This window comes from Bactrocera tryoni, chromosome 3, assembly GCF_016617805.1.
Source record: "Bactrocera tryoni isolate S06 chromosome 3, CSIRO_BtryS06_freeze2, whole genome shotgun sequence".
Classification (NCBI taxonomy): Eukaryota; Metazoa; Arthropoda; class Insecta; order Diptera; family Tephritidae; genus Bactrocera; species Bactrocera tryoni.
In genome coordinates this window covers 17802169-17815149 of record NC_052501.1, presented here as the reverse complement: position 1 = coordinate 17815149, position 12981 = coordinate 17802169, and the positions used below count along the sequence as shown (strand labels likewise).

The 12981-nt window shown below is 37.0% G+C and overlaps 1 protein-coding gene across 1 annotated transcript; it reads right to left on the bottom strand.

Annotated features, from left to right (window-relative positions):
- Positions 1–8339: 8339 nt before the first annotated feature.
- On the bottom strand, positions 8340–12744 carry LOC120771375 (histone-lysine N-methyltransferase MECOM). Its single transcript, XM_040099336.1, has 2 exons — positions 12008–12744; positions 8340–10627 (listed from the first exon to the last, which is right to left on the bottom strand). Exons 1-2 carry the CDS (start codon positions 12116–12118, stop codon positions 9140–9142), a joined length of 1599 nt encoding a protein of 532 aa, XP_039955270.1. The 5' UTR covers positions 12119–12744; the 3' UTR covers positions 8340–9139.
- Between the last annotated feature and the right edge of the window lie 237 nt (positions 12745–12981).

Genomic DNA, 12981 nt, shown 5'->3' with positions numbered 1-12981 from the left:
TTTGGTTAAAGACTTGGTTAATGTTTTGGTTAAAGATTTGGTTAATGTTTTGGTTCAAGATTTGGTTAAAGCTTTGGTTAGTGATTTGGTTAATATATTGGTTAATTTTTTGGGTATAATGATCCATAGCCATCTTTCTGATACCAATACGACGATTCTCAAGTCTTCTGTAACATTTTCTACAATTCCGTAGCTGTGATTACAATCAAAATATCAAATTTCAACCAAGCTTGTTGTTAAATGATAAAACTTGTCAGACAAGCTTTTCGCTTCCTGAATAAGCAGGTACCAAACACACAAATCAGCAAAGCAGAGAAGAATGGGAAAGGGGTCAGGTGGACAGGAACACAAGGATAATCATCTATACGTATAGGTCCAAAGTAGATAATCAAGTGGTAAGTGATATCTTTTCAGCAAAACTAGATACTAAAATCGCCTACCAGACCACTACAATGCCTTCCAAGCTGATATCGCAGCAATTAAAGAAAGTCTGCTTGTTTGACAAAGAGTATGCTCACAACAAGAAATATATGTATTGATACAGATATCGAAGTGGCTTTGAAATAACTAAAGTCTCTTAGGATTACATCAAAAATAGTAAAATATTGTCTTGATCTCTTAGTGGATCTAACACTCTATTTCACGATAAACCTAGCCCCAGCATGCACCACCCTACAATTAATCTCCGGAAAAGAGGAAATATGCCCCATAGAAGATGTGAGGAGGCAGAAGAAGAGGAGACTATAAAACATTTAGACGATTGCAAAAGCTTTGTACAGAAAAAGAATCAACTATCGGTTGATGGTTTCTTGACGATGTTTTGAAGTTGAACAGATAAAACTCTTTGTACTGATGAACTTCATCAGAAGCTCAGGACGGTTCACAGAGGACGTAAGGAGTGAGTATCAATCTAGGTGACTGCACAATTGGCCTCCTAAAGGCCTAGCACACACTCGATAAATATCATGAACCGTCGTTGGATAATCAGAAAACGAAAAGGCTAACTCGAAGCTCGAACTAATGAACGCAAATCTTCTTTTTTACCAGCGTAGACACCGCTTACACGGTTAAAGCAGCGCACCAGCCGTTCTTTCTTCTTCTTCGTTCTTCTTTCCAAAGTGTAGCCTGAAAATGAAAAGGCTAACTCGAAGCTAGAACTATTGAACGCAAGTCTTCTTTTTTACCAGCGTGGACACCGCTTACACGGTTAAAGCAGCGCGCCAGTCGTTCTTCCTTCTTCTTCGTTCTTCTTTCCAAAGTGTAGCCTGGTCTTTCTCCACCTAGTCTTTTTAACGGATTGGTGGTCTTCCTCTTCCTCTGATTCCCACGGCGGATACTGCGTCGAATATTCTCATAGCTGGAGTGTTTTCATCCATTCAAAGAACCATATGTCTTCAGCAGAAACTTTCTCTCGAAAATTCGTAACGTTGACTCATCAACTTGTAGAATTTAGTCTATTTAGTCAAGAGATGGCTTTACTTCTCAATTGCCTACTAAGTCCGAAGTAGCACATGTTTGGCAAGAGCTATTTTGCGTTGGATTTCGAGACTGACGTTGTTGTTGATGTTAATGCTGGCTCCAAGAAAGACGAAATTATCTACGACTTCGAACGAAGGTGGAGCCATGTGCAGAAGTTCACGCAAGTGAGGAAAGTTCTGGTGCGTTCTTGTTAACTCGGCTATAGCCGCGTAAGCGGTGTCTGCGCCAGTAAAGAAGAAGATACTATCTCAGTTATTACCTTCAGTCCGTGAGCCGTTACGAGATTGAGAATTTCAGTCATTTTAACTTTCGTGATATCCATTTCCGAGGCACTTGGGCGTGGCTCATCCAAAGGGTGTGACCGCATTGAAATTCATTGAATCAATATTTGATTGTCGCCATCGAAGGAAAGCAGTCAATGTAGGTATACAATGTCAGAGACCCTATAAAGTATGTAATCAAATGATCGGCGTAACGAGTTGAGTCGATTAATCCATGTCCATATGTCCGTCCGTCTGTGAGTATATATGCAAACTAGTCCCTCATTTTTGGAGATATCGATCGGAAATTTTGCATCCACCATTTTCTCACCACTTTCTGAGGTACTTATAGTAAATTTCTCTTATTAAAATGGAGCTATAGCTTATCTTTAATTTTTTCCATTCATTAATTCAAATTAATTCGGTTTGTAGTCATTATTTGTCGCTTAGAAACGAACAGTTCGCGTGTTGAACTATTCACTTGCGTGTTTGAGAATGGATGTCTGTATCCATTTCAGTCTGCTCTTGACATTAATGCTTAACTACTCTTATCACTCAATGTCCTTGCTCACCTAATCCGGTTGAACATTATGTTCTCTTACCGTAAACGCCACTAATGTGCTTCAGCATCCATTTTTTACGACGATTCCTCTTCGCTTCTTTGTCATTACGAACGACTGCTTTTGTTTAAACAACAAACACTTAATAACATCAAATAAGTAAGGTAGGGGTTAGTTTGGGCGCGGTCGAAATTTAAAAGTTCTTGTAATCTGCTTAGGAAATGCTTCGGAGTTGTCCCAAAAAGTATGTTATGAGAAGAAAAAAATAATATAATATTATAATCTATGCAACATTTCATGAAGAGTTTTTTTTTTCAAATTTTATAACAGAACTTGATTTTAATGGATCAGTATACCATACTGGGTTTTTTCTTGGGCAGAAAAGGATGGGTGCGAAACTTCGGATCGATACCCCAAAACTGGGGAACTAACTATTCACTGATATACAGATGGACTGGCAGTCGGACATGGCTACATACGTATGTATTTTATAGGATCTCCGCCGTTTTCTTTTGGGTTTTACAAACTTCGTGGCAATCTTAATATATTTTATTCAGGATATAAAAATTAGAACTTCTTGATTCAGGAAAAATGTTCAACAAGAAGATCGGCAGAAATTCAATCCACCCTTCGAGTTACAAACAAACGTTGGATGAACAAAACTATTATAATATGTAAAAGATGTTGCACCAGTGCATAAATGAAGCCATTCGCAGTCCTCTTCTATCTCTAATGCATTTTTAAGTGCATCTCAAGTGAACTGGTAATTTATACGCTTGCCTCATTTCACGCACACAGAGAGAGTTTACATTAAAACGAATTAAGCTTAATGCCTATTCTCGGTAGTGAATTGTAAGCAAGGGCTTCAATAATGGAATTTGCTGGAAATTAATTAACAGCCTTTGTAATGCGCGGAGTTGGATTCACATAATTCGATCTGAGTTCCGGAGAATTTAAATTGTAGGCTGAAATCAAATGCCAAAGATTTGCCTGCGCAAACTTGATCGAAAAAATCTATGAACTGCCAATTTACACGCCCACTTTTTCAGCTCCGTCAGCATCGGGAAGGACCTCTCCGAGCCGATCGATACCAAATGAGGTTTTAGACAAGGCGACTCCCTATCGTGTGAGTTCTTCAATCTACTTTTGAAGAAAATAATTCCAGCTGCAGAGCTAAACAGAGGAGGTATTGTCTTCTATAAGAGTGTACATCTGCTGACGTACGTCGATGATGTTAATATGTATCATTGGCCAAAACAACCGCGCCGTTAGTTCTGCTTTCTTCAGATTGGATTAGGAAGCGAAGCTAATGGGTCTGGTAGTGAACGAGGACAAGACGAAATACAGGGAAACTCGGTAAATCTGCGACAGAGACGTTTGATATGATCAAACAGGCTTAACCAGATGTTGCTTTAGCAAGCAGTGGTGTGTTTCGGTGGCACCAGGACTTTTTTAAGGGCCAGGAAGAGTTCGAAGACCGTGCTGGGAGACCTGCAACTTCGACAAACACCGACAATGTGACTCGTGTGCGCAAAGTTTTGATCTCAGATCGTCGACTAAGCATTCGTTTAATTGCCCAGATGTTAAATTTATCAAAAACTGTGGTTCATGACATTGTGACGTCCATGACGCTTTCAATGCTTGGAAATCGCGCTGGCAGCGCTGCATCGACGCAGAGTAGCCTATTTTCAATTTTTTTAAATCGAATCAGTCTTATCACTTTCCGGACAAACCCTGTATCTCCTGTCATTAAACAAACAACCATAGCATTCGCGACTTGGCTCACTCGTCACTGTTGACCGTCATGACCTTGAAGCATCTCTCTTGAAACCAGTATCAACACTAACAACAATATCAGCCTCGAAATCCAACGCAGAATTACTCTTGCAAACAGGTGCTATTTCGGATTGAGTAGGCAATTGAGAAGTAAAGTCCTCTCTCGACGAATAAAGACCAAACTCTATAAGACACTCATCCGTCCTGCTCTACGGTGCAGAGGCATTAGCTGTATGGTGCAGAGGCATGAACGATGGCACCATCCGATGTGTTGACGTTAAGAGCTTTCGAGAGAAAGGTTCTGCGGAAGGTTTGTGGTTCTTTATGCATTAGCAACGGCGAATACCGAGTCGATGGAACGATGAGCCGGACGAGTTATACGGTGACATGGACATAGTTCAACGAATCAAGAGACAGCGGCTACGCTGGTTAGGTAATGTCATCCGTATGAAACGATGAACTGTATGGGATGTACGCCAATAAAGAAGAAGAATAATAAAATTTCGTGTACGGAATCGTTGCGAATGTTGGGAGAGGCTTACGGTGATTCAAAAACACAATCCGAAGATTTTTTCTTGTTCCCTAAACTGAAATTGCCGCTTCGTGGAACACGTTTTCAGTCGATCGAAAATATAAAATAAAATTCGCTGCAGCAGCTGAAGGCCATCGCAAAAATTAATTATAAAAAGAGTTTCGAGAACTGGAAAAATTGTTAGAATAAGTGTTTTACAACTTGTGGGAGTTACTTTGAGAGGGCGACAAAATAAATATTGTAATAATACTACACATATATTGATTAATAATTACTTACAATTTATAGATACTTTTTTGTCACAATATACATATATTTACTACAAGAAATGCAAAGGTGTAACCGTTCGATGTAGCCGAGGTTGATTATTTTCTTATTTAATATTCAATTGTTGCTTCTATGATTTGAATATTGGCAAATACTTACGCACAAAATTTCAGAGAAAAAATATACACATTCGTATATATGTATGTACATATACATATATTTTATATATGCAGTTTTATCTTACGAAATTTAGAAAAAAAACAAAACAAATATTAACACAATGGAAGAAAGCACAGTTAATCCTCAATGTGCCGACTTGTTCAAACAATCAATACTGAAATCACTTCAAATTCTATCGAGTTACCGAAAATCATTTCTCTTCATCAGTAAACAAAATGACTGGCGGAAGTTGATAGCCGAACAATGACCAGAAGTGTAAGGCGCAACACTGTCCAGTACGCACAGATACGAGTTTATTGTAAAATTCGAGTCAGCAACGCATTTGCGGTCTACAACAAAAGGTAAAAACAACACAGTGATGAGCGCGATATCGGTTTTGGCAAGCCTCGAGACTTGACTTAGGCGCCCATCTTTGGAAATCAGCCATTCATCTAGTGGCGCAACATCTCTCACAGCACTGAAAGGGGGGTGGTGGCTTGCCGGCAGCTTTTTTATGCCATTTCATGTTCGCACGTTCAATGCTAAATGGATTAAAAATTGAAATCACGTTTTCCCTTATCATGCCGAGCGTGCATAAAATCATTTGCCATACTCTGCCTTGGACTGTGGCACTATGTGCTTGCCGTAACTGACAGGTGCAGTTGTTGTTTGTTGGTGATGGAAAAATTTCATACTTCCCTTTTTCTTCAATCAATTACTTCTCAGCTTTCGATGGCAGTCCTGCAAGTCAAGTAATCTTTTGTGGTTTTTGTTTTTTTTGTGCAACCTTCATTCACTTGCCTAATGGTTCGGTCAAAAATTTAATGGTGCATGAAAATGTAGGCATGTACAAACATATGTATGTATGTATGTACCGTTAGAAGTGTGTATACACTAAAATATGAAAGTACATACATAACATACATACATACATAAATAATATACTGTTAGAATGTGCAGTGGATGTACGCATAAATAATACAAAATTTGGCTGGAAAAGGTGCTGTCAACAATTTGCCTTTTATATGCGGTCATTAAGGCAATTTCCACCTGTCATTTCTATTTTATTCTGCTGCCATTCTCAGGGTACACACGTACATACACAAACTTACATACATACATGTCTGTACGAGACTTCCGGACTGCTTTAATTCTGAAAAATGTCGGACCGTCTAAATGAATTAGTTTATTATACAGTTCTTGGCAATTTACCAACATACATGTGTATGTACATAACTGTATTTTTGTGCATTAGCTGTTTGCATTCATTCACTTCAATGGTTTTGGTTTGGTTTGGGATGAGCTTTAGATTCCGGAAATGGATGTACAAATAAAGCTCGGAACTTAATGCCTTGTTTATACTTGCAAATCTCAATGGATTGGTAAAGGAGAACGCAGAGGATGTACAATTCAAGTGCCATCCAACGCAACAGATTGAGAATTTAATAAATGAAACGTCTTGAATATCTTTGTTGTGCACTTTAAAATGTCAAATAAATCGATTTTGGTACATTATGGCTTTGAAAATAACGCAATAAAATTTTAAATCGATATCTGAAATAGTTTTTGAATTACAAGCTTCTAAGTTATAGCCGCTAAAATCAATCAGCTCCATCAGTTTATCCTTAAACGCGTTTTTTCCGATTCGTGTTTTTTTAATTCGTCTTTTTTAGATTATCACATTAGGTGTGCCTCCTAACAAAACTGTTGCACTATAGAATCTATAATTAAGGTGCGTTGCAGTGTAGTTTCTGCTAATAAAGTTTCAAAAGCACATATTTGCATAGATTTCTTTAAGCCATCATGGTTATCATCAATTTTTTCATTCTCAACCTCATCTTCATCATCATAACCAAGATTCCTCCATGAACATATCAATAAATTTGATCCTAGCAAACTACGAACCTTCATTTGATGTAAAGAAATACCCGTCTTCTAATTGTTTAATATCAACCAGGTAATCTTAAATCCGAAAAAATACTGAAAACTCCAGTACGTTGATTAATTGAATTTTTTTCAAACATTTTCATTTTTCCTTACTGTATGTATTTAAGCATATTCCACGGAAAATAAAATAATTTTACTTGTCTATCGAAGTGGTTAAGGTTGACAATAAAATAATTTTTTAACTTTAATTATTAATGGTGCACGCCTTAAGTAACATTGGTTACAGATTTAAATACATACATATGTAGATACAATACATAGGCAGATATAGACGCGCAAAACAACACGTAGCATCGAAAGAACACTATTACGAACCTAAAACTGGATACTGTGAATAACTATAACAGCTCGCCATCACAGCAATCAAGTATGCAAACTGAATTGAACCCTGATTTACGTAGTATTGTATATGTATATCCGGTCAAGGACAGACACCGTTATATGCTGCTACAACAACAGCATTGACAATTAATAAGACTATATTCTCATAACAAGATAATTTATCCCGCAAGCAACTACTTTCACCATGATCTTAAATAATATTTTGCAAGAATGCAACAGTTTTCTGCCAGTAAAAAACTTATTTACATTTTAGTATATTAAACCTATGTATTGTAGCATGTCAATTCTCCATTTTACTTTAACAAATAACTTCATCAGCATTTACATAAATTGGGAAAAACTATTCACTTTTCACACTTCCAATAAGCACATTAAAAACAATAACACCTCTACACAAATATGATTTTTTACAAATTTTCGCAAAACTGCCTTTTATTGCTACTTATTTTGATTTATTAATATTTTTTTAAACACTTCACTTTCATTTTAATAATTTTTCGTTGTTTTCAATTCACCTTTCAAAGTTACATTGCAGCAGCACCGTTACATATTTGACGTGTTGTACACATTAAGGCAGAGCGTTCATGCTTGTTGGTGCTTAAACTTGCAAATTTTTAAGTAAAAATTTAAATGACAAAATTTGTGTATTTTGTGTTTACTCAACTTACTTTTAATATGAATATTAAATTCACAAATCGAAGTTCTGAAAAAGATGTGTATATCTAAAATTGAATAAGTAATAGACGACCATACTTGAAACTTATGCAATTTTTTTATTGAAAATGTTAAAATATTTAAACATACGGTCCATATAAGCACTTATTATATAAAAATACACACATTTTTATTTTTGTAACATACCTATGCACTTAAATCTGCCTTTGTTAATAATTATACAGCATGCATACAAACATAACCGTCTTACATATGTACGTACGTATTATTTTATGTAGTTAGCTTTTCTGCACACTCTACGTGCATTTGTGACTGTTATAACGTCAACGTAACGTAAGTATGTAGCACACGCTGCATATTTACGCCTAGTTTAGTTGTTTGCACACATGTAAAGTATCTTTACTGAAAGTATGTAAATAGCAAAAAAAAAAAAATTATAATAATTCATACATACTTGCTAGTTAATTTGAAACTTTCAGTTAGTTCCAACTAAATTATTTAATGAGCGTAAATTTAATTTTTTACTTTTCTTTTACTTATTCTACTTTAATTTTACGGAAAAGTAGTTTTTTCTCAACTTCATGATATACTAGAACTGTGCATTTTTACCACGCGCTACTTCGAAGTAGATTTTTTTTTACAAAATTTTTATTCACGATAACCGTTGATGCTAGGATTTGTGTTGCAATAAAATGAATGTTTTCTAATGAATATTTTTTTTATTTTAATTTGAAAACGTGAAATATTTATTTAAAATATTAAAACATAACTGCAACTAAGAGTAAATTTTAAATATTCCAAATATAGTTATAACAAAACTTTATTTACTTAAAATATAATGGTGTGCTTGCTTAAAATTTTAGTCCCACATTTTGTCATTTGTATTGCCAAATTAACACTGAACTACGTATGCATGTATACGAGTACAAATGAAGTGAAATTGTCAAATGGCTTGAACGAATAGTCAACAATTTGTCATGGGCTAACACGTTAAACTGATAATTGCTGTTAAGCTACTACTTCTTGAGCACAATACCCGAAAAAGGAATTGGAATTAACTCACGGCAACGTTAATGCAACTAAAGTGATTACAGCTCATTACATTACACTTATCTAATAGAAATAGACAAGACCGCATGTTTTTAATCGGAAAAGCTATCACTCCAGTATGTGGTGGTAAGTGGCGCAACCGATTTGAATAAGTCCTTACCCACGCTGTAACTTTCAACGTCGTGTCGCATTTTCATCGGTCGTTCTTGACCCGGACAACGAATCTCTTTGTGTTTTTCCAAACGCACTTCGGACACAAATTTTCGCTTACACTTCTCACATTGATATAGGACACCCTGTTCGTCGTGCTCATCAACTAAGTGACGGCGTAGGTCGGCCTTACTGGTGGCGGTATATTCGCATTTGTGGCATTCAAATGTTGACGGCTCTTCGTTATGTTTTTGCACGTGTTTTCGGTAAGCACCCTGTATTTTGAACATTTGTCCACATACTTCACATTTAAGTGGCTCACGATGCAGATGCGCCTTCTTGTGTAGTATTAACGATAGTTTACGCGTAAATACTTGTTCACATTCATCGCATGGGTATTCTGTGGGCTTTTCTTCTTGCTCATCGGACGGCGGTGTACCCTTGATCTTACGTTTTTTCATTTGCGGCTTAGCGTACTCGTCTTCACTACTTTCGTCCTTAATTATAGTTGGCGATTGTGGTGGTGGGCGCTTTGTTGGTGGCCTACCCATACGTTTCTTCTCCTTGACTTTAGGACCTGGAGTTGCTGCCGCTGATTTGCGTCGACCTCGTCTACCTCCTGCACCGCGTGGAGAACGTTTCTTTTTAGTTGTGGTACCAAAATCAGAATCATCCGAGTCATCCTCAGCAGTTATACCACCATCGTCGGATACTTTAAATTCTACGTCGTCATTAGGTTCTTCATCTGAGGGATCAGAGTCCAGCGTTGCATCTATGACCACATAACCAGCCGGTCGTCGTACTTTGTTCTTGCTGCGTGAAAGTTTCTTTCTCAATTCACGCTCAGTATCTTCACACTGCGTTTTTAACTGTAAAGCGATGTTTACATTATCGAAGCAAGTATTGCAGATAAATTGTGGCATAAAATCTTTTGGAGCAATGGACACCGACGGACATATATTCATTAATTTATCGGCAATTGTTTGTTTATTGATGGTTTTGAAAAGGCTGATAAGATCGTCCTTGCTGGTACAGACGCGGCATTGATTTTCATCGACATGGTTTTCCATTTTAGCTGCTTCGCGTGCCGTACTCGTTGGTTGCTCGCCATCGTCCACATAATCTTCTTCTTCTTTTACAGCCAGATTTGGATTTTGCTTAACTACAACATCTTTGCGCTTTTTTGGCAACTGTGTAGGTTTGTGCAAAACCGGCTTTTGATCTACCTCCTTCTCCTCATCCTCGCCTTCTTCCTCCTCCTCTTCATCAGCTTCATCTTCGTCTTCTAGAATGTGTTCAATAACTTCACCATCGTCCTCATCTTCAAGCGCTTCTAAATTATCTTCTTCTTCTACTTCTGCTGGCCTGCGTGGTTTGCGGCCGCGCTTATTTGGGCTTATTGACTTGTTGTCAGCTACCATTGGGTCGTGCTGTAAATGGGAGCAGTATTAATATTTTGCATTAAAAATTGTGTATACCATTCGCGAGCAACAGTACAACAATGGTAAAAGAATAGAAATATAAGGCAAAATGTGTTTGCAAATTTTAATTTGTGTAAAGACAAACATTTGTTTTACAATTGTTGTTTAGTGTATGATTTGGCGAGTAATGTGTGAAAGGTACACAAGATGCGTTCCAAAGTAAACAGGACTTAAAAAAAAAACAGAACAAATGGTTTTTCGGCAATTTTTGGTCGTCAGTCAATTTGTGCGGAACAAAGCGTGCACACACCTTTCGTAAGCCCAAATGTTCGTTCAAAATGCGATAAATCGATGTTTTGGACATGTTCAATTCCATTTCCATGAGTTTCAGTGAGGATTTCGGCTGATTTTTGATGAATTCACGCACAGCTTCAATGGAATTTTTGGTGATCACAGTTTTTGATTGACCCACACGTTGATCGTCATTTATGCCCTCACGACCACATTGAAAACGTTGATACCACTCGTGCACTCTGCTACGGGATAGGCAATCATCGCCATAAACTTCTTTCAACAATTGAAACGTTTCGGTAAAAGTTTTACCAATTTCAAAACAAAATTTAATGTCGGCTCTTTGTTCGAGGCTCATTTTCGCACCGATAACACAAACATACTGACACTTGAAACGCAATAACTTCATGTGCTGAACACATAGAGCGCGACAGACTGCAAACGACATCTGTCAAATATTAAAATACAAACGTTCTTATGGACACAGTTATTGAGACAGCTGTACAACCACATAACTGTGTCCATAAGAACGTTTGTATTTTAATATTTGACAGATGTCGCTTGCAGTCTGTCGCGCTCTGTGTGTTCAGAGCGTCACTTCCAATCGATGAAATCTCATGCAATTCTCACTGGACCCCACAAGGTGGCGCTGTATTCAATAAGTACTGTTTACTTTGGAACGCCCCTTGTATATTTTTATTCATATTAGGGGGATTCTCTTGCTCTTGCAAAACCCTTGCACGGTGCACGTATTGCAGAATTCGCAATATTTCGCCGTTAAATTGTTAAGGTACGTTTTAAAAGAATTTTATAATTTCTACTTAAATTATGAAGATTTGTTAGAGTTTTTTGTTAAGAACGAATGCAGAAGGTGCGCTTATTCACAATAGTCATGCACAATAGTCATTAATCGAATCAGCCGTTTATACATACATATATCACTAGGATTCTGCGATGGGTGCTCTCTTGGCCTTGCATATTTCGGTATAGGATTTTTGCATTGCCTGTCACCGTGCAATCTTGCAAGTGCAAGAGAATCCCTCTATTTTTTCGTTTTATTTGTTAATATACTAAATAGAAATACTTTGCAACCTTTACCTCTTCCAAGTACTCGGCAACTCCTTCGTCCGTTTCGTTTGCACCGTTCGTTAACAACACCTCATCGCTGCCGGTATCAATAACACCACCTTCTTCAATCAGTTCACTCATTTTCACCACTTTCTTTTTATTCGTTCTTTGCTTTTAGCCAAACAATTTCACTATTTAAGCCACACTTCTTTATGAATGTTTTTCGTTGTTTGTTTTTATTAGATATTTCTAAATTGTGTTGTTGTATAAAGTGGTTGTTGCTTTAATGTCAAAATTTTGCCGCCACATGAATATTTATGTGCATTTTAGGTTGCCAGGCTTACGCTTGTATGCAATCAGTCAAGTTTAATTAACTATTCATGCAATTTGCCAATAAAGTTAATGTATTAATGGTTTGCTTATAGTCACTATTCAGCTTTGATAGCACAGTTCACAAAAAAAACGAATAGATAAGATTTTTATCAAAAATTTTTTTGCAGTATTACTAATTTTTTCTACAGTGCGCTATTCTGCCGCCACTGCACCACTTAAACAACAACAACGCTGAAATAGTGAAAAAAATTCTATCCACCACAGCGTTCACAATAATGTGGAATTCTTAAAAAAATTAATTTATTTGTATACTTTCCCACTAGAACTTTACGCACAAAGTATTTTTATGTATTTCTGTGTTGAATAACAACCAAAAATATTGCAAAATATTTCCTGGACTTTCTCGTGTCTACACTGAATGCGATACGGCCATCTTGAAAAATGTACAAGCAAAAATCGAAATAGATTTTTGCATTGCCCCCATTGTGAATGATCAATAATTGCTCGTAAGGCACGTATGTGAAGTCAGTGCGAGTGAACGCAAACATGTTGTCGGCGCGCAAATGTCAGTTCGCCAGCACTTGTATATGTGTGAAAGAGATGACGAGAGTTGTTATTTAATTTTACTTTAGCTGCTGCTTCGTAAAATGTATCGACAGGCAGGGTTGTCG

Excerpts from the sequence above, each read along its gene's own strand:
- LOC120771375 (XM_040099336.1), bottom strand. The coding sequence starts at position 12,118 with ATGAGTGAACTGATTGAAGAAGGTGGTGTTATTGATACCGGCAGCGAT. Across the intron at positions 10,628-12,007 it reads TTGCCGAGTACTTGGAAGAG|CACGACCCAATGGTAGCTGA; the intron begins GTAAAGGTTGCA and ends TCCCATTTACAG.